The sequence below is a fragment of the Xiphias gladius genome, chromosome 24 (genome assembly GCF_016859285.1).
Source record: "Xiphias gladius isolate SHS-SW01 ecotype Sanya breed wild chromosome 24, ASM1685928v1, whole genome shotgun sequence".
In the NCBI taxonomy this organism is placed as follows: Eukaryota; Metazoa; Chordata; class Actinopteri; order Istiophoriformes; family Xiphiidae; genus Xiphias; species Xiphias gladius.
In genome coordinates, this window is record NC_053423.1 from 25,207,293 (window position 1) to 25,231,544 (window position 24,252).

At 42.2% G+C, this 24,252-nt stretch overlaps 1 protein-coding gene across 4 annotated transcripts in view; it reads right to left on the bottom strand.

Annotated features, from left to right (window-relative positions):
- Nucleotides 1-24,252, bottom strand: part of LOC120786599 (semaphorin-6D-like) — a 163,937-nt gene continuing 139,685 nt past the window's right edge. For 3 of the 4 annotated variants that reach the window (XM_040122119.1, XM_040122118.1, XM_040122117.1), the window contains 3 exons: nucleotides 6,824-7,074; nucleotides 4,888-5,019; nucleotides 1-3,578 (listed from right to left, as the gene is read on the bottom strand). In XM_040122119.1, coding sequence (XP_039978053.1) covers nucleotides 2,280-3,578; nucleotides 4,888-5,019; nucleotides 6,824-7,074 — 1,682 coding nt within the window. In that variant the 3' untranslated portion in view covers nucleotides 1-2,279. The remainder of the gene's footprint in view (nucleotides 3,579-4,887; nucleotides 5,020-6,823; nucleotides 7,075-24,252) is intronic. The other variant, XM_040122120.1, reaches the window with a different exon arrangement.

Sequence of the window (24,252 nt, forward strand, 5' to 3'; positions counted from 1 at the left end):
TTTTTTTTTTTTTTGTCCAATCCACAGTCCAAAATCCCAAAATACTCAGCTTGCAATTATAAAACAGAGAGAAACAAAATCCTCACACCGGAGGAGCGGGAACAAGCTAATTGTTGGCATTTTATTATTATATGACTGCAATGATTAATCCATTTTCAAAACAGTTGCTGATGAATTTTCTGCAGATCTATTAACTGACTAATTGTTCTCTACCACTACTGGATGAATTGTCGCAGTATCTGGTACAGACATAATTTAGTAATCCCTTAACCTTTCCTGTAGCGCCATCAGCAGGTCAAGTTTTTAATTTGTCCAATAAATTGGCTTTGGTTTACTGAATACCTGTAAAACTGACACTCCCGACCTGCACAGTTGTAGGTTAGTGCTTATTAACAAATGTTAGCACATTAACATGTTAAACTAAAGATGGGTTCCAAAGCCAGACTACATTCTACTAGACTCTTAGTCTTTGTACTGTGGCAGCTTTGGTGTTTGATTGATTGTTTATTTTTTCTTTTTGACATGCTTGAAAATGCAATATAAAATTGTAATTACTGAAATTATTTCATTTGGTAAAATGTCAAGTAAAACCAATGGAAATGAACGACCCCGGACTTCTTTTTGCCCTTTCTCAAGGCACCCCATGGGAAAACCACTGCAGCGGAGGTGAGTGTGAAACTGTGTCTTCTTTTAATATGAGTGACCTGACATTTTAAGAAAAAGGCCAAACTTTATTATACTTTTCATTCTGTGAGCTGTCGTTTCAGTTTGGGCAGGCTCACCTGTTGCACTACTGCAAGCCGTTAATAACAAAATCCTGTGCAAACTAAAGAGCTCAGTAGGCAACGAGAGGATTTTTTTATAAACAGTTCCATCAAAATACTTAAAAAATACCCTGAAATTAACAACAGACCTCTTGGATTTAATACAGTTTGATTTTGTCTTTGACATCCTTTTAAACAATTTTTATAGATCCTGGAGATGTCAGCCAGTTCATAAAAATTCAGCACTTGAGGTTCTGAAGGGGGCAAATTAAGTCATTTAAGGGCAATTATTAATTCAGGAATCAATTAGGTAATTTTACCATGCAAATGACTAAATTGAAGGTGTGTTAAGTGCACTTAGTGCATGAATTAGTAATTTGAGGGAACCATTTAGCAGAAATCCCCCTTCGTTCACCTACTGGGCTCCATTAATGCTTTGTTTGTTTGTCAGATACCAATGTGGTATAAAAAAGAAGATTCCTCTGGTGCGTATATACTGTCAGGCTGGAAAGAGATAGCTCTGTCAGTAGTGGCTGCTCGATTTTGACATTTCGATTTGATTCCACAGTTCATGAATTGTAACTCTTTTTCTTCTCACTTTCCTTGAAGTGTTGCTGATGTGTTGGTATACAAAAATCTCCATCTCTCGAACGTCCCGTCAACTTGAAGTGTCGGACATGAAAACAAAGACCTCCTTGCAGCTTTGTTTCCTCCTTTTGTTTTTTTTCACAGAAAGGTGAGTGAACCCTCCTTTCAATTTAAATTTCTCAGATTCAGAGGGACAAACAGACTTCCCAAGCAAAGAAGGAAATTACCCTCTGGCGGTTTTTTCGACTGACTTTTGTTTGATTCCAAGTCCTGAAGAAATGTCCCAGTGGTCCCAGATTCAGGTCACATCAGGTGTGCAACAGTCCGATTCCCTGCTTTTTTGAATCTTTGCAAATGAAATCTGGGCCTTGTGCCAACGTGCAACAACCGGGGACATCAGATCAAAGCGTTCGCAAGAAAACTGCATTCATCAAGAATTTTACAGGCCACCTCGAGCCTTTGGGACTCCTTTTGAATCGTTAACATTTTTTGCCCTGCTTTTGGAATGTTTCTCAGACTCGTCTGAGCCGGTTTTGATCCGCAGTCTGTCATGAGGGGAAAGTCGGCACCAGTGGCCGCGACCGCCCGAAGAAATGAGTCACAGATCCTGATTATTTGTTGATCTTCAGAGTGTCTGTCTGTAGGGCTCTGTTCAGGGCTCTCCTGTGTGTGCAAAGCAGCTACAATGCAGCGGTCATGACTAAGAGAGGCCGCAGTCGTCATCCTCTCAGCAGCAGGAAAATGACCTCAACTAAAGGCTCATAATGAGGAGTGATGGGGTCAAAAAGTTCTTAGGTCTCTTTCATATCTCCCCGTCCCATCAATGCTCTCATTTTGTCATTTCTCACAAGCCCTGCAGGCATTTTGGGATGCTTTACTTAGTGAGGACTGTAGCAGCCACGCTGGAGTGGCGCCACTCCTATAGTCTCAGTAGTTGTACTTTCCTGCCTCTGCTACCGGTGATGTTGCTGTATTTGGCAGGAACAAGGGTTTTGGTGGGACTTGGGGTTTGAGTGACGCTGTTCTCCGGACGATTGCCGCCCGCTGCACATGCGGTCCTTCACTGTAACTGTGCTGCCGTGTCAGGCAGGTGCTGGCGATCGACGGCCGCTGGCTCTCGCTGTTGATACTGGTGTTTGCATTAGCCCCCCCGTTTGCGCCCGGGGGTCCGTTGCTGCTGCTGTTGGTGTTCATCCTGGCTAGAAAGTGTGCATGCTGTGTCCCCCGTTGGTTGAAGCTGTGGTGGCGAGGCACCGCGCCGCCCCCACTACCCATCTTGATTAGGGAGTGGCGCTGGGAGTGGTGGCGTGTCACAGAGACACCGCTTCCTCCGGGTCTCTCTGGAATCACCTGCTGTTGGAGCGGAGTCGAGGAGGATGAAGAGGAGGAGGAAGGGATGGAGGTGGAGGAGGTGGGATTGTTGGAGGATGAAGAGGAAGAAGAGGAGGAGGTTGCGAAGGATGAGGTGGAGTTTTGAGGAGGTGCGTCCAGGCGTTTGGGAAGGCTGTCCCTAGGTAGCGTGGAGGTGCTGTAATACGAAGCTGATTCAGTCTCGGGGATCTGCTGCTGGTGATGGTGACCGCTTCCGCTGCTGCTGCTGTTGTTGTGGTGATGGTGATGACTGGGGTTGTAGTGGTGGGTGCGCGTCTGACCATGGTGACTGTGCTGATGATGGTGATGATGATGATGACTTCCAGAGGAGGACGAGGATGGCCCGGGAAACAGTGAGGACGAGGAGGTGGAGGTGAGGACCTTGATTCCTCCGGTCCCCGATGCGCTGACCTCGTGGATGTGTTTGAGCAGCTCGTCCAGCGCTGACACATCCACCACGGTCTGGGGGAGGGACTGCTGGGAGTGGTGATGATGGGGGACTCCCCCGCCTCCTGCTGCTGCTGCTCGCTCATCATTTGAGATCTTCATCTCCTCGGGGAGGTGCAGTGAAGTCGAAGAAGTGCCTGCTCCGTGGGCTGCTCCGTTGCTGAGACTGTTGCTGTGGTGATGAGAGTAGGGAAAGACCTGCTGGGTCAAAGAGTTGCCGACGACGGCCATGAAACCAGGACTAGAGCCAGAGCAGCTTGGCCCAGATTTTGGGTCCTTGGCGTTATTGCAATTCTGGTTTTTCTCGTACTGATGGTGCCGCAGGGCCTTCATGTTCTTGATGGGGAGCTCCGGAGTGGAGTCTGGCGTGGGCAGGCCGGACAGCTCTCCATCACCCTGTGACAGGGACTGAACAGAGGTTAGACCCATGGTTTTCAAACATTTTTGATGTCAGTTTAAAGAAGTCATCATGACTCACGTTTCATGCTCAGTCTAAAAGCACTACAGGAAGTACGAACCATCTTTTAATAGAGGCCAAAACTAGAAGCTGAATCTGAATGATACCCATGAGGAAAACTGCAGTTTGTATCAGTTAATATACATCTACAATCACCTTTGAGCATTGTGATTCATTTATCACTTTCAGTTTTCACCACCAAAATGCTAATTACTGGGGAATACAGACTACATTAGCACTAAGGCTGCAACTAACAATGTGATTAATTGATCAATTATTTGGTCTGTGAGATGTCACAAAATAGAAAAATGCTCATCACAATTTCCCAGAGCCCAACATGACGTCTTCAAATGTCTGGTTTTGACCAACCAACAGTCTAAAACAGAGAAAAACAGCAAAACCTCACATTTAAGAAGCTGCAAAAACTAATGTTGATATTAGCAATTAACCAATATTTGTTGATAATTTTCCATCAATCAATACACTGCATAATCATTTCAGAACTTAACAGAACAGATACCTAACGTCTTTTACGTTCATTGCCAGACCTCAAATTCCTTTCGTAGTGTTGCCTTGAGAAGGTCAAACCATCTGATAGCTAGCCGAAGACTGCTGCAGTTGTCTTCTGATTTGCATTTTCCATGTAACTATCAAAGCACAAACCAAATAGGAGGAATGTGGAGTAGCGCCCTTCAAACCAAACTCCTCCTCTGTTTATATAACACCATAAAAGAATAGTTCAATATTAATTCTCTTGCTTTCTGAGTGAGCATTTGTGTTTTCAAATTCCTTCTGACTTTGGTGATCCTCTGACTTTCCCTCTAGCGCCACCATGAGGTTCACATTTGTAGTTTCGAGTTAAATATCTCAACAATTGTTGGATGGACTAAGATGGTGAACAAGGTTAACGTTAGCTGTTTAACATTAGCATGTTGGCATTTAGCTTAAAAGCACTGACGTGCCTAAGTAAAGCCTCACCAGGCTGCTAGCATGGCTAGAGACTCTGGCCAGACTACACTTTTGATGGAGCTAAGTTAGCAGGTTCCCCTTGCTCTCGGCCGTTATGCTAAGCTAGGCTAACCATGTTCTGAGTCCAGCTCAGTACTTAGCACAAAAGAATAAGACAAGAAGCACTTGTCTAAAATGTTTAAAATTATTTAGTTACCCAAGGTCGATATGGAAATATATTTGTTTTTAATTATTTTAACAGTATTTTATCATGACCCAATCCAGGCTGCAAACCATCATCAGCCGTCCTACCTGGGAGAGGCTGAGCTCGGGGTCTCCCAGCTGCAGGCCCTGATGTCCGGGAGTGTGGAGATGTGACTCGGCCCGGCCGTTGGGGATGAATGAGCTGTACATCTTCGGAGTGGACACATCCAGTTTGTCCTCCTGGAGGAAGACAATACAAAAGAAGAGGAGTCAGACCGCTGATCTTCCCCGCTCCGAGGAGGATAAATTCAGGGTGGAAGAGAGGGAATTAATACATCGATACAGAACAACTAGGATTTGTCTTTTAAGAACAAAATGACCTGAGCTGTGGGGAGAAGTGTCTTCACGGGTTTCAGTTATCATAGTCCACACAGTGTAAGGGACTCATACAAATATACATTTCAGTGAACAGGTCAGAGGTCAGCAGGAAGCTCAGAGATTCGGTTTCTTGCTCAAGGATACTTGGAAAAGGATGGAGTTCATAATGAAACAGAGGCTTGTAATGGCTGAAAAACAGACTGACGTGAAGCTATTAACTTATTACGTCTCCCCCCCGGGTGAGGGGGGAGGAGGTGAAGATGAATATTAACACTGCTGCTCAAAATTCAGCTGATTATGTCGCTGCATGTTCTTTGAACAGGCCGAGGAGCTGCTAAACCTGCTGCAAACGTGTGCAAAATATAGCAGAGCTTATGTGTTTATTTTCTTAGATTTTCAACATCATCCAGAGGAAAAATGAATCTGTACTTTTGATGACAACGTAACAAAATGGCAAAAAAAGTGACCTATATTCAGCAAAAAAATTCATATGTACGTTAATATAAAGAGATTAATTCGTTCTGTTCATGTTGTAAATCTGAAATCCAGTAAAATCAACACTACACCTCTTCTTTAAGTGTTTGGCAAACCAGGGAAAACAGATGTGTCTTTGTTAGTTTTTGTTGCTTTTGTAAAACGTTTCTCTGAATGCTCGTACTAACAGTGGAGCAAGTGAGGACTGACTGAATCCTCCCTGTTTGTCAGGGGTATCTGCTGATATTCTTGTTCTGCGCTGTTCAATAAAGAACAGATACAAAAATAACCACTAATGTACAGAACATTACTGGCACTATCATTCTAAACTGTGCTGTATATTCAGAACGTACTAGAGTTACGGATGAAGGTCTTACTTTCAGTTGCTATTCTCTTGTTATTTTGTATTGTTACTGTATTTTGTTTCTCTCCCCCCACATTTGTTTCGTTCTCTGTGACTTTGCTGCTGCAACGGTGCAATTTCCCTTTGGGTTAATAAAGTACCTTACTTCTCTATCCAAAGCCATTTTCACAGGAAAGTGAAATAAACTGAAAGCAACAGCTGTCCGGATGGGAAGTAAGAAATATAAAATCTCTTAGTCTACTCTGATACAAATTGCAGGTGATCTGTAGTTAATGAGTTACAACCTGCAAAAACTTGTGTGATAAAGGTTTGATCGCACAGTGGTAGCTGAAAGATGTTTGTTGTGCATATTTACTCATTTTGCATTTTCTGTATTAAAAGAACTAGTCCAATCTGTATTTTCATAGGCCTGTTACGATTTCAAATTTGAACAAATAAGCAAAAACTGTCAAACGTAGCAGTGGTGCTGCGGAGTGGTCTAATGGTTTACCAGAGTGGCTCGTTTTAGACGCCATCTCACGGCTCAGAAATGAATATCTGAGGTTTTCACACTCAAAGAAAATGAGAGCGTGCAACGTAAAACCAATTCAGTGCTAGAAGAGGTTTGCGAGGTTGGGTATCCAGGCGCAGTTGCAGTGTGGCAGCAACAGTTTCTGCTAAATAACTTTTTTTCCTTCATTCTTTCCATCACGTACCAACATTTTCTTTTACTTAATGAGTGTCTCTGGTTTTGCAGCAGCGCAACATAAAAGCTTCTCTTTCACCCAATCAGAGATCAGTTTATTCATCGCCTCTTCGTACGTTGTCCCTGTCCAAACCATCACCCACCTTGGGCTGTCCGTCCAGCAGTCCGTTGAGCTTGGCGAGGGATCGCAGCGACAGCGCGTGGGGCAGCGACGCCTCAGGGTCTTTGCCCAGCCTCTTCGCCCGGTGTGCGGCACTGCGGCTGCAGTAACACGACACCAGGAAGCCAGACAAGATGGCGCCCAGGAAGAAAGCCACCAGCACGCAGGCGATCAGCAGGGTGTAGTGGACGTTAGCGCTGGCGCGCTGGTCCGTCTCCGGAAGACGACGAACACCTGGAAGACACGGGAGGAGGATTAAAAAAAAGGGAGTTACTTCACCTTTTTAGGCGGAAGATGTCATGTGATATCATTCGTCTGCATATAGTCTTTGTCCCGATCGGGGCCACAGTTACCGCTGAGGACACTGAGGTCACCCCGGATTGTCTCTCCAAATTTGATGATTTTAACAACGTCGAGGGAGATTACACTCTACAGTTTAAAACCTGCACATAACCGTTATTTTATAGGCAGATTCCAGTAATTAGATTATATATATATTTAAATTTGACTACTTTTAGGCCCATAAAAGTGAATACAAACATTTCTCCACCGGTATTGTGTTCCTGGCAGTGTGAAGAAGTGTTTAAAACACAAGTCCTCCAACCTGAACAACCATTCAGGTCATTTGTCCCTACCCTCTGTTACGACCCATTAGAGTGTCTCCGGAAATAGCGTCCCTACAGTGGCAGTTGTACCGGACCTTTGTTGTCATGGTTACAATAATAAACAGACTCCTAAGCTTAAGGAACGGTCATGGAAGAATCCAACAATGTTGACTTGGTTTCCGCCGGATTTAATTAGGAAACGAACATTTGTCTCCTGTGTTTCATCGACCCATCCATCCACCCCGACCTCCTCCTAAAGTGGACTGTCTCTCTTTCTACTATGTCACCTGATTTCCAACTGCGCTCCATCAGAATTACCACGTAATTGTTTGTCAGCCTCGTCTGCTTAATTTGGAAATAAGCCAAATTACTACTTTTGAATATATATATATATATATATATATGTATGTATGTATGTATGTATGTGCATGTATATGTGTGTATATATATATATGTATATACACATATATATACATATATATATATCTATGTATGTTAAACACAAATAGATTTGATGAAAAGAAAATCAGAGGAAGAGGAATAATCAACAGATTTTTCATTGTCCTGATTTTTAAAGAATCTTTTGGTTTTCCTCTTTAATGCACTTCCTCTGGAAATTTATATACAATAAAAGTAACTATGACGGTGACTTATAGGCCATACAGCCATATTAGAAAATAAAATAACTGAATGAAAAAAATATTAAAAATCCACTCCATTTGAACTCCTGAAATCCTGGCTAGAGCAATTAGAATGGATATGTTACAAGATTAGAACATAATAAATGCAAATGTAAAATCAAAAATAAAATGAGAATCGTACAAAAGATTTCTCACTTCCCAGAGCAAACTGAAGTGGCACCTTAAACGGCAGGTTTAAACAATCAAAGAAACAATCCAAAATACAATAAATTAAAAAAATATCAGAATATGTAACAAACAGTGAATTAAACAATATATTAAATATAATAACCTAAATCTATCAAACTACAAGACCAACGCACCATGACATGTTGTCATGGTGCCAACAGGAGCAAAGACTGATTTTAATGATGACTATGATAAGTGGCACTGTGGTGTGGCAGAGGCATCTTTAGCTGGACGAGCAGACATTTTCCTTAAGGGAAGGAGGAAAAATAGAGAGAGGACAGGTGAGAGGAAGGTGAGGGAAGAAAGAAAGGGGGAGACAGAGACGAGGATTGGACTTAATGGGAAAGAGGTGGTTCACAGGTGAGAAGAAGAGGATGATGGAGGAGAGAAAGAGGAGGGGAGGAGACAGAGGAGGTGCCATCTGAGAAGAGAAGGAAGAAAGAAGAAGAAACTGATTGGATTTGAGAGAGAGAAGAGGAAGGAAGGGCGGGGGGGAGGATGGCAAAGGGATGGGGGGATGAGAGGAGGAGGAGGAAGGAGGGATGGATGAACGAGAGATGAAAGAGAGTTTATTGTTTGGCAGCGTTCACCTCAGCAGGTCCAGAAATAACATCAAAGCCTCTCAGATACAATGACTCATCAGTGTGTTCAACCACACACACACACACACACACGGAGCTCAGCAGAAATAGGCAGATCAATACTGCGGAGATCAATACGTTGATACACAAACGCTGCTCGTGTGCAGCCAGATTTTAGTAAAAGAATCGATCGTTTTACAGTGGAAACCACTTTATAAAAACAGTTTGTTGTGTCTTTACTTTATATTTTTAACAGTGTATTTTATAGTAGCCCGCTTCCCCATTCATGGAAAAATGGTCTCAGACTTTTGGACCCCACATGTACATCTAAGCTATTATGTTTCATGCTGAAGTTGAAAGTTATGGTTGTATTAATGTTTTTTTTAATTAATATTAATATTTCTTTTACCGCCTTCTTTGTTACTTACTGCAGCAGGAACCTTCAGCACCTCCTCTGTGAGCCTCTACATCTTCCCACTTTAACAATCATTTGAAATTCGCCACGAATTGCACTGACTTCACACAAAGACTTTCACTTGAATGTAGTCCATAGTTTTGACAGAAGCAAAATCTTGTGGCCGTTAGAGAAGCTGCGGCTGAGTCTCAGTCTTTCAGACCATAACTGGAAACTCTTCCACTTGTTTTTTGATTCTGCATTTGTATCGCTTCTGTTCGCTGAACTCACAGTTGTGTGTTTTTCAGACATCGCTGGAGGCTGCAGTCAGTGCTGAGTCATTGCTGCAGTTCGTCCGTGTGACTGAATGCTTTAAGAGATGACGGCTGTGACTTTCAGGTCACTGTTGTTTGTGTTAGCCTCTGTTTTATCCGGGAGGCTTGATTGAGCACCAGTGGAGCGTTTTTCATTTCCGCCGTCCTGCTTCGCATTCACAGCGACATACTCTCACCTGGCAGCCGCACAGACCCGAGGCTGACAGGTTGATTTACCTGCTGACACTCACAGAGCATTTTACACAGGGTTTCACACAGCTGACAGGTGGAGGAAAATGTCTCCTGAGTTTCTGGGATGATTTTACAAGTTTTCACTTCAAATTTTCTTCATTCAGGTAAAGCAGAAGCTACCGTTCCTGCTTTTTCTGCTTTTTACAAATGTTTTTTTGTACCAGTTTAACCCTGGCCCTTTAGATAGTAACTGGACTGCCAACCTCTGTACTGCCAACTTGCTTGTGACTGTGACAGATGTCACTCATAGTGATGTACCCACAGAAAACTGCCATTTCTCTGCAGCTCTACGCAGGTTTTTAGCCTCGTTTAGCTTCTAGTTTTGGTATTGTGGAACATTTCCTGTCTGGTTCAGTCTCACTGTTTTCAGAGAAACAGCTGTAAAAATCCACTACCTGCTCAACAGCAAACAGCAGACAGACCCAGTCAGAGACCAGCTGGTGAACACGGTGGAGCATTTAGCAGCTGAACAGCCAGATCTTTCCTTCACGAGCTGGTGGAGACCAAACCAGAGCTAAAAGTGAGGGAGTACTGGACTTAGATTCATCAGGGTGGCACAGACACCAGATCCAGATGGAGGATCATATTGTTCTGTACAGTATTGTCCAAATTTTTTGGAATTATATGGGAAGAGCTCAATACAGGCAAATCTGAGTTTGAAACATACTGAAGTGGGTTTTACTGCACGGGTCTGTTGTTCACTGTCTATGGACATTTTCAGACTTTACTTCAGCTGTGAAAACTGGTCACTACTTGAATCCAAACTACCTGCTGTCAGCAGCCACCTTCAAAGCTTTAAGAGGTTGAGTTTTTGATGCTAAAGGATGAATATTTGGTTAGAGTATCACTTTAAGGACATGTTATTATTTCATAGTTCAGTTAAATTGCTCAGAAGGAGCAGCATGTCCCCGAAAATCCCGTTCAAAGGGCCAAAAATACCCCCGGAAACAAAAAGCTAATTTAATGCCCTGCGCTGTTGGCTGTCCGGGGGTTTTATTCCCCGTTCGCTGCTGGTCCGGGACTCGAACTGGAAACCGTCTCTAACCTCAAAGCCAGCGTCGCCTCGAGGCCTCTGAGGCTTCGCTTTGATACAAGACACCATGGAACAAATTTGTCTTTTATGCAAAATACTGTTGAAATAGAGCAAGTAGTCATTACACGTCCAGTCAGAATTAACACACACACACACACACACCCCTGTGTTTAACAGAGACAATTTCATGTTCGTTATTTCCACTCTTTCATCTCCGTCCTTCACTCTGACAGTTATAAATAGGATGATGGAGACACACAGAGAAAAATATTATGCTAATTACAGCCCGACATGGAAATGCCCTCTCTCTCTCTCTCTGTTTGTTTCTTTCTCTCCTCTGCCAGTCTGAAAGTTTCTCTCTCGATTGTCAGCCTCTAATGCAAAAGTTTCTGGGATGGAGGGTGAAATCTTCGGGGTGAGATTGTTTTCCGTTTCCCGTCAGTCTAAAACTTGCAGTTTTCTTAAACTCCCTCTCTCTGCCTTTCCTTCAGTGCTTTCTCAACCTTTGTCTTCTTCCCCTTGATCTTTCTGCCTTACATTACTTTGTACTTCCCTCCATCTCTCCGTCGCTCGTTCAAGCTCCTTATTTTCCTCCTCTCCTCTTTCTTCTTTCTTTGATTCAACTGAAAACAATAAAGAACTCCTTCCTGTCTTGAGAAATGTAATTAAATTAATTAAACTGAACCATTGTAACAGGATTCAGTAAGAAGCCAAACAAATGCTTCAGTAACATTACACTGATCTATTCCAAAATTAATGGACAAAATTACAAACGGACTTGTGTGACTGGTTAATGAAAGTGGGAAAATGCCCCCGATTCACCATATCTGCCAAAATGAAACGGGCTCTTGTCATTTTGTTTTTATTGGTTTTGTACTGCTGTGATGTGAGGAGACAATTATAACCCTGAAACTACAATTACTGCCTCGTAGTTGTGTGTATTCGCCAGACTCATATAATATTTACCGTGAAGAGTTTGAAGAAATGTAATAAAAGGTATCAACTGTACTTCATCATAATTAGCACATGAATTCTTGAGTTATGGCCAAACACGTGTTTTGTGAGGTCACAGTGACCTTGACCTTTGACCTTTGACCACCAATATCTAATCAGTTAATCTTTCAGTCCAAGTGGACGTCGTGCCGGGTTAAAGAATTTCCCTTAAGGAGTTCCTGAGATATCTCCGTCCGTACATATGGATGGACAACCTGGAAACATCACGTCTCTGGCCACGGCTGTCGCCGGCACAGAGGCATAAGAAAAGAGAGTGACATGTCATCTAATGATGAAGGTCATCTGATGCTTATCGAAAGCTCCAGAAGCTCCAGAATGGATCTCGAGGTGAAACTGATTCGTCAACTGCTGTTTCCAGGGTCAAGAATAAACATGGACGAGAAGTCTTTATGGTGCTCAGACGAAAAAAAAAAAAAAAAATAGGAAAATCAGACATCTACAAAACATGACAACTGGCAAACGCCATCTGCTGATGACATGATGTCCTATTATCCAAATCCATGGACCCAACCAGCTCCGTCCCAACCTTCCCAGTTTTTCATGTCTGTCCTAAATTAGTCAGATGTCTGATGTTTTACTCAAGTGAATAATTTCTCCTGTTCATACTGGAAAAAGATCCTGTAATGATGCACTTTCAGTTGAAGCTATGCGGGTCAAAATCTACAGTCGATCATTGCTCCATCAGATGATTAATAAGACATCATGACCCCCCCCGAGACTGAATGTCAGTGACCACTGAGCTGTGATCAGTGACCACTGAGCTGTGATCAGTGGTCACTGGACGCACTAAAGGACGCAGAGCCTGGCTTCCCCAACCCAGCTCGAGTGAAGGGACACCGCAGGAGACGGGTTGGACCCACCTGGGTTCAGGTAGGCCCACATCAGCAAACAATGGTGCCCTGTAAGAAGCCGGTGTAGATGAACGGCTTGTACCGTGTCTACACGAGAGGCATTCAGGTGCAGAGTATCTACGTGTGACAACAAGTCATCTTTTCAAGTGCTACTTGTGTCAGTCAGTCAAAAAGAAGTCAAATGTCAGGTAAACTCAGGTCGTTTGAACCAACAACAGATGCTGTTGTTTCTCTGGTGAGGACAGTGTGTAATGAAAACAGCTGGTCTCCATCGACTGGATCAATAGTTTCAATTCAGCTGCTCAGACAATGCAGGTGTTGCCACGACAAATCTTTCTGTTTTACTACACAGGACGTAGTATTATTACTGAACCGAGACCCATACAAAAATTCATACATGATTAAATCCTGACACACGTCCTTTTCAAAGTGAGCTGTTGCTTTAAGGCCGAGGCTGACGCTCCGAACACTGAAGTCAAGCTCCAGCAACTTCGACCCTATTAGCATGCTCTCTCTCTCTCTCTCTCTCGTTCTCCACTGCTCTCTCGCCCAGTCGTTCTCCACAAGATCCATTGGTATTCACATGAAACCAGACACCAGTGACAGAGTGTACGAGCAGAGAGAGGGGAAGGGAGCGAGCGACGAGGAGGGCGAGAGAGAAAGGAAATGACAGCGAGATGAAGGAGAGAGAGAGAGAAATGACAGACACGGATTAAGGGAGAGAGAGAAATGTTGGAAATGAAAATGAGAGAGATGTGTGTGTGTGTGTGTGTGGCAAGTGAAGAAAAAGGAGAGACCTTGTCAAGTTTGACTTTTTTGCTACGCCACCGAAAATGCTGGTAACACACACTATCCCCCGCACTTTAAAGGTCAGACAACGCACACCTGACACTCACTGCAGGTGTGTGTGTCCGTGTGTGTGTGTGCGCGTGTGCTGAATAACAATGAAGCTGTTTCTCTGCAGCAGGTGAACCAGCGGGCGGGAAACCGCTGCTCCTCACCTCATCACTACACTGTGGGTCTTTATATTTTTCGTCAGTCTCCAGGTGCTCCTCACCTGTGTGTGCCTGCACTCCACCTCCCAGACACCACCTGTCAGTCAACGTAGCGGGCTGGATTGTGAAGTCCGCCTCCTTCTGTTTAGTAGTTCCAGGTTCCGAATGTGCCGTTCTGTTCGTTTTCTGCCATCATGGCCAACAGCTGATGTATTTTGTCGACGCTACTACGCTACATTTGAGCAAAGACGATCCTATCTGAACCAAAAACATGGCCCTGGATTATATGCCACGTCGTCCTTTTCTGGAGGAAGCTTAATTCCACTTTTCAGTTTGGGTGTTCTCCTTCTGGCTGTTGAGAGTGGGCCCATTCAAAACCATTCAGGGGGAAAACCGGTTGTGTGCGCTGTGGTATTTGGGACAAGTGGAAATTGAGTCTCATTTTCTTCCGTATTGTTCATAGAAAAATGACTGGCAAGTTGCACTAGTAGTCTGAAGATTTGATTAGGCATTTTCTGTGAGGTTTTCTTCATTATTTGGGCTCTTATTGCTGCTATCATCTGAATATATGCAGAATGTACTGCAGTCTGGGTGATCCAGCATTAATTTGTGGCGTGTTGTAAGTGAATGCAAATGGGGAATACAGTATTTGTATTCTTTCACGATAATACAACTTTTCATTTATCATCATCTTTATTATTTTGCTCAAGGATAATTAGTAATGTGAGAGAATTATTTGTAATTTCTGCACACAAATTACTACTTGGAGGAAGGATTCATCAAAAGTGTTCTCCTGACACCTACTAGGCTCTATATGTTCCAGTCCGCCGATATTTGCCCATATTAACATTTTCTAGCAGCAGAAACCCACTGAAATGGCAGCGAGTGGCGAAACCCTGTCAGTAACACTACGGCCACATTTGTATGCCAAGTAACTAAGACATGGTGTAAACCAAAAAAAAGGTTTGCTTCTCCTGCACTGGAGGAGCTCATGTCAGCAAACTGACTGTGAATAAATCAACACAAAAGATCAACACACGACACGATCCATCAGCTGTGTTTGGCCTCTGGAGGGCTGCCCTTTTCCTGACTTTGACTTTGGGAAATACAGATATAGATTTGTTTGTGATTTACTGTAGGCACATGTATTGGTTATTGTACATAATATAATGTAAAGGTTTGACACAGCGCACAACATACATGTGTTATCAAAGAAATGTCCGCTGCAGGCCATGTAGTGGACAATAAAGTTTTATAAATGATCCTATGCAACACGGAAATCCATCACAGACATGCTGTGTTGAAATGCCATTAGGGCACCACTCTGCAGGAAAAGTGGGACATTAGTAGCTGATTAAGTTGTTTAATGCTACATACTAAACGTATACATACTGTAAATGTACCAAGTTATTCTTTATAATGTACTTTTTCTGTACTTAGTATAAAAAACAGTGTACTCTACAGTTTTATACAGTTTTAAGAGTTCAGGATATTTGTGCTATTGGATGTCACTCAAACTACTACTTAAAAATGCAGGTATGAGCACTGCCTCCATTTCTGTTGTGCATTGCATTGTGGGACAATAGTGTCCATCAACGGCACCCTCAAAAAGCGAGCGTTTCGGTTTCCAAGATTCCAGTGTAAGGGACTACGAGTGTTAGATTAGTTTAGTAAGGATGTACTGTATGGGTTATGGAACTGGGACACAGCTACAGACTCTTGTCCAAGGACACCTCAGCACAGCAGACGCTTTCTGCCAGTCAGGTTTATTAATGTCAGAGGTCTGCAAAGCACTCTTCTTACCAAACATTAAATGAAAAGTGTCAGTGGATCAAGGTAATGTCTCCCAAAATCCTCATTAAGAGGGAAAAGAAGAGGAGGAAACCTTGAGAAGGACATCCGATCTGACTCCTCCCACAGGCGATGGTCAGGTGTGTAATTACTGCAGCAAACAGATGACTGAACAGAGCCCTCACACTGAAGGACAAGGAAGACGGAACAACTCCAGAGATATGGGTTCTCTGTTGTTTAGAGGTATTTCAGGCTGTTTGAAAGTTAGAGTTGTGCTCACTGCACCCAGTAAGTCTTACTGGGAACGCCAATTAGTGCCATTAAGATCCACATTAAGCCCTGATGTGGTGGTAATGATGATGATGATGATGATGATGATGATGGGACTAAACACTCCCCCAGTGGCGTTAATGGCCTGCTCAGTCGACCTTTTAATGGCCGTTCTCTTAGTGCTGTTATCAGTGTGTTTGTGAGTTTATAAATGGGATTATTCTCTCATTTTACAGCGAACTGCCTCTGAGGCAGATGGGTTCAGCAGCAGAGTTTCTGAGTGTCTTACAGTAGGTGAAGCTGTTTGCACACTTTTCCATTGCCGAATGCCAGACATTTTTAAAAGAGCACCCAACAAAACAAACTCAAACCCAACAAACTCTGGAAAAAAACAAACTTGCCAAACTCTCTTCATTGTCACTCCCAACTTCCTGCAGGAACACTGCGAACGCTGGCGTTTGTGTTTATTCTTTGGCGCCATTTTTGTCACTTTTAAAACTCAAAAATGTAACTTCAGGAAGCCAGGACGATGCTTTTGGGAGACAAGAAACATCCATGGCTCAGTGTAGCAGGCTGAGTTACTCATCGTAAACAAACTCCTGAACAGTCTCAATCTGTGCAGAGCACACTGGTTTAAAGTAGGTAGTAAACTGTCCCTCTGCTATTGGCTGCTCCTTGACCTGGTCCCTGTAGTTCTGAATATGACGCAGTCCTGCAGTAGGGATGAGGTTCAGAAGCATTTAATAAGGTCTGGATCCTGTTCCGAATCCACTTATCGAATCCTGTTTCCAATCGCTCAACGAATCTCCTAAAGTAGTTTGTTTGTTCTGTTAATTAAAGAAAATTTGGCACAGCACATTTGACAAAACTATTTTGTGATCTAAATTAATGTTTAAGAATTTAAATTTTTCTAATCACTTTAAGAACACAATTGGTAAATTTAATTGTGATTTGTGGAGCAATTACCAGACAAACATGACACTCAGACTAATAGAAACTAATTAACTATCAAACCAAAACCCTGGACGTCCTGCTGAGCCGAAGGGTTGCGGGACGTTCACCACATATTGTGTCTCTGCTCTGTCACGTCCATTAACCCCGTCCTCACTCAGTTTGCTCCTCACTGGGGGGCTGTGCTGCAGTGAAAATAGCATTCATTCGATTATGTCATTCGGTGAGTATCAGTTCAATAGATCACGGATGTTTTGCAGGATGGATAAGAGTCGTTGGCTGTGGAGCTTCACCAACTTGGAAGTGGATCCAAACCCCATCCCTATTCTGCAGCCAAAAAGAATCGACTGTTCTCCACTGGGCTTGGCAGTCATCAGTAGAATCATTCAGTTACTTTCAGTATAAACCATCTTGTGATGATATGATCGTGTCCTATCTACATTTTTCTCCAAATAAATGATTCCCTCTAGGGTTAGGTGATATTGCTTCTAGCCATATCGTGAAAATGCGAGATAATTTTGTAATAATCACATGACTGAAAAGCAGAACTGTGTCCTTCTTTAAAATCAGTGAGTGTTTGTCTCTACTTTTCCCAGCTTGTAAAAATTCAGAAGGTTTTTCTTTTTCCCCACTTGTTGATCTGCTGCTCTGATTAAAGGTTCACATATTTAGTTAAGTTAGTTAGTTGAGTTTGTCTTAAAAGAAGACTCACAAGCCACAACACTAAAAACTAAGTGGTTTAAATGCTGCGGCTGATGGGTGTATGTGCATTGGTCGTTTTGATTGTTCCCCCTGTCCATTCTGACAACGAGGCCATCGCCGAGGTGATGTAAATACCTCTACACATTGTAATATTGCTAATATCATGAGATGCGATAATATTTTTGAGTAATTATGGTGATAATGATGGATATGATCACGGTCATGGTGGTGAGAACCAACACATAACGCTCCCTCAGTGAAGATTATAGGACATTTAATACCATCACTGCTATTGTCATACTCTGTTAACTGCTCAAAAAGTGTGCTTGTTCATGAACACAACTGTCACGCACACGTTTCTGCTTGTGTGTGTGTGTGTGTGTGTGTGTGGGTAATCCCCTATAAGCCGGTAGCAGACTTTTAGTTTAGGTTTAAAAGCTGCCATTTAGTCTCTATATTATCCAGATGCACATAATGGGAGCAGAGGGAAAAAGCATTAAACACACTGAGAGGAGGAAATTCACTCAACTTCATAGTGGTTTTTGTTCCATCTTTTCAGAGAGAAAGATTGATTAAGTATGTGTAAGATGTTCTCTTTGGGCTTTAGGTTGAAGACAGCGATTTAAAAAAAAAAAACTGCAACGGTTGCCCGGGGAAACAGTACAAGAGCATTGTACTACTGATTAAGTGATTTTTTATCAGTAGTACAAAGGCAAAATGGCCAAAAAAAAAAAAATGTTGGCATTGTAGTGGGAACACCTCTTATTTTCATAACAAACACGACCAGGAGACAAACGGGGGGTTTTGTGTTGCAGATTCTCCGGACTCACTAACTGACCTTATCACCTTTTTCATGATAAAATCTTCAGACATGTTCAGGACTTTCCAGGTGAATTTCTCACCCTATAATAAAGGTGTCAAAAGTAACATACGTCTTACCTGGCACCACCGTCTTCAGCCTGGAGCGACTGATGTTTTGATCACCCAGGGTCTCTATGGTGAGACCCTTAACAGACTACCCCAAGTTTAAAAAAAGAGAAAACTTTCTCTTAGTTTAAAGTAAGTGTCTCAATTTAACATGAAACTGTTGTTCCACTATTTAGTAATCTAGTTAATATCATGGAAAATAGTTCCACAACCATGTTTTTATTATGTAAAATGACTGAGTTATAAAATGTAGAATCTATAATTTAATTTAATCTAGAATTTAATGCAGTGTCCACTGTGTGTGTGTGTGTATTTATATGTATATATATATATATATATATATATATATATAAACACATATTTAACACACTAGACTGTAAGACTTTACTTCATTACACTGATAATCAAGTTAGTTATTTAACCCTTATTCCTCCATTAACAGCACTGAAGATCATTTTGATAGTTAATTTTTCTTATACCATTCTGAATAATCTCCCTACTGCAATGTGATTATTACTATGTGCATTTCTTCATATACTATGTAATATGCTCTCACATATGATTTACGTTTATCATTATTGATTGACCATAGTGAAAAGATGAAGTGTTAATTAATGTACCTATAGGAAGTCATTTTCAAAATCAGCTCCGCCTTCTCCCATCTCTTTAAACAAAGGATGCTCACTGGAGGAAAGTTACAACTCAGCGCGAATATCCAGTTGATAAAAAGAAACGCACCCTACACTTGGCACATTCTGCACTTAACTCTCTCAGTTCTGCCTTTGTTTGACTTTGACTTTTTCCATTTTTCCCTTTTACTTTTCATCCTTCAAGATTTTCTTGTAGCTGCTCACCAAGCCTCATCTCCAGTGATTTTACCTCTTGTAGACTGGCAGGCCCACAAGGTTTTTTTTATTCTTTAGTAAACTGCAAGCAATTGGATTTTAATCTGAAACCAGCCTCAGATTGCCTCTCGATACTGAACAAAATGAACTTGAGTGAAGGGACAGAATCTTGGCTGAATTCAGAATTTCACACATATATACTGTAGCTGTAGCTATGACTGTGCAGGCAACAGCCAGGTTTCATTTTCATGGATTATTGCTTGTCTGATTGGAATTTAGGTCTTAAGAAAAAGAAAGCGAGGAAGCTGTTTGTGAACTTTGAAAGAATACATCTCTACAAATATCAAAAAATTTTCAGCTTCATCCAGGACACACTTTGGCTGTCCCATTTTACATGGGGCTGTCAATTGTTTCAAATCAGAACATTTTGTTATCAGTATTTTTAATTCACTCATTGGTCACAGCACTTAGCCAGATGTGTCTCACAGAAAAGTATGTGGGTAGAAAAAATAATCCAGACAGAAAGAAGACTCATGTGAGCCTGTTACTATTAGGTTTTCCAGTGGACAAATGAGTGATATCAGAAGGGTATTTCACCTGCCTCTGATTGGCTCTGATGAAGTTTGATTATTATTGTATATATGAGTCTGAAAGAAGCAAAAACACAAAGGCTTTTTCATTCCGTCTGCTTCTTTTGAAATGACAATCTATTTCTTTTTTTCATCCCATCTTTGTTGTTGAGCCTTCAGCACACATCTGAGACATCAAAAAACATGTCACTGCTTCCTGGCTGTGAATCAGGCTGTTTTGTGTGTGTTAGAAGGTCCTTTTCTCGTGATAAAGCCAGGCGAGCAGTTTCTTCCTTTTTCAGTCTCCGTAGCTGAAACAAAGAGAGGAAACTCACCTCCATCTCAAACACCTGACACCTGAGACAGAACTAAATGTTGGAGCGAGTGAGCCTGGACTGAGGCCCGTGATTTCTTATTATGTGTTTCTACCTGTGTGTGAGTTCTCATCCAGTAGAGCTGCTGCTTCCACGTCAGTACAGACGAACAACTCAGCGTCAGACGCTCATTCATACACATAATATGTGTAGGTGACAATCTTCAGTGTCTCTTTCTGTTATGCACAAACACACACAGAGACACACACACACACACGCGCAGGTATCTGATAGGGTGAAACACCTCCGACAGTGAGCCTTCTTGTTGTTGAATGATTCCCACTGAGATCCATGTTGTGTTTTTATCGACTGGGTCAATCAGTGTTGGCGTCTCGCTGTGTGTGTCTCTTTGTGTGTCTGTCTGTGTGTGTGTGTTTGCACACATGTGTGCACCGGTGTGTGCGCGTTTGTGTGAGGCAGAGGCAATGCGGTCCCTTGATTGGCTGGGTAAATCAAGACCGAAGCCACACACACACACATGAACACACCAAACACCTGACACACACAGACGCCCACTAGTCCAAACACAAGCCGACAAACGGCAAAAAAAAAGCAATCAGGGAGGTCACATAAAGATCATCTGTAAGTGTGTGTGTGTGTGTGTGTGTGTGTGTGTGCGTGCGCACTTCTGTGTGTGTAGGCTACATGTCACTTTAGCTACATCACTTATAGAATTGATTATCTGAACCACATGCAAGCAGACGGTAGAATACCTGATGACTGCCATCACCATTAGAGCAGCAGTACACCCGTATTACAGGAAGTACAATATATAGAGTAAAGTAAATATATCAAGTTAATGTTGAATAATTCTGTGCTAAGATCAGCCTTTATAGAATATGACTGATAAAGGAGAGCACTCCACATGGAAAAAAGAGAAGAGGCTGAAAGCAGTGACAGGAACGCTGTCTTGGGTGAACTCAGGTCGCCATGTGACGAGTCTAAGACACTTCAAGACACGGAGTGCTTCACTCCAATCACAGATTAATGAGGTGCATACCTCCCTCGAAAAACCTCCGGACCGTAATGCGGAACGGCTTCAGCGACTTATTGCTGAAAACAGAGAAGAAAGCTGAGATGGACAAAAGTAAATTCAGGATGACCTTGATTGGGGTATTGGACAGCTTTCTGCTAGAACTGATAAGATGGAGGCAAAACAGGTTGAAGCAAAGTGCCTGGCCTTTAAATTCCAGTCTGATGTAGCTTTCATTACTCTGGGCCTTCCCTTTGTTGAAGGTGAAATCTTTACTACTTGAGTTACATTGTGATCCTACACCAGAGACTGTTAATGTGGAGCGGATGCGGCCAAGAGGACAGGGGCCAGTTGTAATCAAGGTGGAACCGTTGTAGATAAAGTGGCTGTGCTTTGTCGGAAGAAGAGTTTGAGGGATAATGAAAAATGTTGTCACGTTGTCATTCAGTTAGAGAAGTCACAGATGGAGGAACTGATCAACTTCAGCGAACTCCCGCTTTGAAAGGAGTATCGATGAGGCGTGATCGGCCTGAGCCAGCGAACAGCGCCGGCCGTAGCACAAGGAGCCGCGGGTCATGGAAAGGGAATCTGGACAACTAACTGGTAACTGCCCAACCCGCAAATGTTGACAGTCTCACAACGGTTGGACCTTTTTGGAGCTGGGAACTCGGAAAGTGAATTCTACTTGACTGTAACCCTGATGTTATCTCCCGTAGTGAAATGCATTTAAAAGGCAATGAAGCCCCTGACTGACAGGCTTATATCTGGTTTGGATACCATTTGAACAATGCACACAAAGGCAGTTAAAGGAGTGCCGGGATTGTGCACGGACTTGTCCAGTCATATTGGTAGTCTGGACGATTGTATAATTGATGTGGATAATATTCCTAACAGGAAGACTTTAGACAGCACCCTTAATAGCTGTGGGGAAATATTAAGTTTCTGAGCGATGCAAAATGTTTTGGGCTCAGTGGTAGAATACCTTTGGGCAAGGATAGCTTCACTTCAGTTTCAGTTAAGGGAGAAGTGGCAGTAGATTATATTACTGTTCGACATGAAGACTTTAATTATTCGTAGGTTCTGTGTTTTCACACCAAGTCGGTTAATTGAGACTTTAGGGGGAGGGGGGTTCTCTTTACTGGGGATAGATGTTAATTAGCCGGCCATTCTTAAAGGTAAGACCTTATGTTGTTAGAGAGGATTCACGTTTACCATGTACAAGAAAACAAAGGCGACTCCCTGATTCTTTTTTGTCCTCCAGCCGATGTAACGCCATATTGCTGGACTTTACTGAGCAACTGGGGTGCATTAAGGTAGACAAAGGGATTTGGATAAGCGGTATAATAGACTGTGTGGCTGTGTCTATACAGACTTGAATAAATGTGGTAAGAGGAAATTTAATTGCCAAAAAAAGGTTTTAGAAAATCTAACAAACGCTACTGGATTTGCAGACTTAATGGGACAATAAGAGCAGCAGAGAAAAACTTTCTAAGATGTAAGAACAAAACCCTGAGAAAAGGGCTGAAGATAGAATTTAGGAAAAGGCAAACCAAATTCAACAAGAGGTTACGCACTGTGAAACACAATTTTGATAGAGGTCTTTCAATGCATATTGAGTACTCGTAATCCCCATCAGTTTTACAATGAAATTATTGAATTGGGTCCCAGAAAGTCTACAGAAATACCCATGGGGCTAAAACAAGAGCATAGTGAACGTAGCTCTGTTTTAGAGGTTGTATTACAAAAGTTGGAAAAGCACTTGTCCGATTTGTTTTCTGGGTGCAGCAATTCATTTGATGATTTTTTTTTTTTTTTAAACTTTAAAAGAGGTAATGGAAGAGGTAAAAAAAATGTAATAGATAAAAGCAAACTGAAAAAAGCTACTGGAATTGCCAGTGTGGGTTGTTTAATGTGTTATATGAATTGTTACATGTAATTGTCTAGTTTTGACAGTGGTATTATTACTACGCAGTGACACAAGAGCGTCATAAACCGACTCCTAAATCTTCCCAAAAATGACCCCAAGCTACCACTTGGCTAAAGGGGTATAAGTCTCATTAGTTGTGTGTATAAATTGTATTCCTTACTTTTAAATTGCAGACTTGTGGACCACCTTGAGAGGACAGGTTTGCTAGTGGATGAGCAAAATGGATTTAGAAAAGCCAGAGCATGTACTGATCAATATATATGCAAAAGAATTAAGGGGAATGGGCCTAAATTTGTTTGTTTAATTGATTTGAAGAAGGCATTTGACTGGATTGATAAGGAACATCTTCAGCATAGGTTGTTAAATTCTGGTGTTAATGAGAAGTTCTTTTTATGGCTTTCGGTCTCTTCATCAAGCACCTGTTGTTGAACATTGTCCGAATGGTGTTGGACATGGAGACCAGTGGTAAATCAAGACCAAACACAAATAGCTCACTTTAACAAAAATCATTGGAGAGAAGTTCAACTGTCTTTAATTTTGGCTCAACAGTGCTTTCATATACTGATCAGTACAAATACCTTGGCGTGACGCTGGACGAGCACCTGACGCGTAAAGAGGCTGATAGTCTTCTAGCTCACACGGCAGGTGGAGCACTGGGATCTGTCCTGAGCCGACTTAAACAGTGTGGTGTTCTGGGACTCTATACTTACACAAGACTCTGTAATTCCTGTGTGTGTGTCTTGTGTCTGACTATGCGTCTGATGTTCGGGGTTTCCGTGATCATAGAGCTATTTGATCTTTTTTGGGAGTCCATTAGTTTGCTTCTGTTCTGGGACGGGAAACTCCAGTCAGACATAAATGTCAAATGCTTCGTCTCTAGAACCAACTTGTTAACATGTCTGATCAGAGACTCACAATAAAGATACTTAACTGGGACACTTGGACGTGGACTTGCACGGCCATCCCGGGGCCAATGAGTTGAAATCCTTCTTTTATTTGAACCACGTGTCATTTATTTATTTTTTTGTTTACATGATATTCAGGAGATTAGGAGCAAAATATTTCTCATGTCTCTGACCAGAAAAGTGGTCTGTTATATGATACATGGTATAAACAAAAATGACAATCTTACTGTCTCGTAAAGAATAGCTACAGTGTAGAAACCTGGTGTGAAG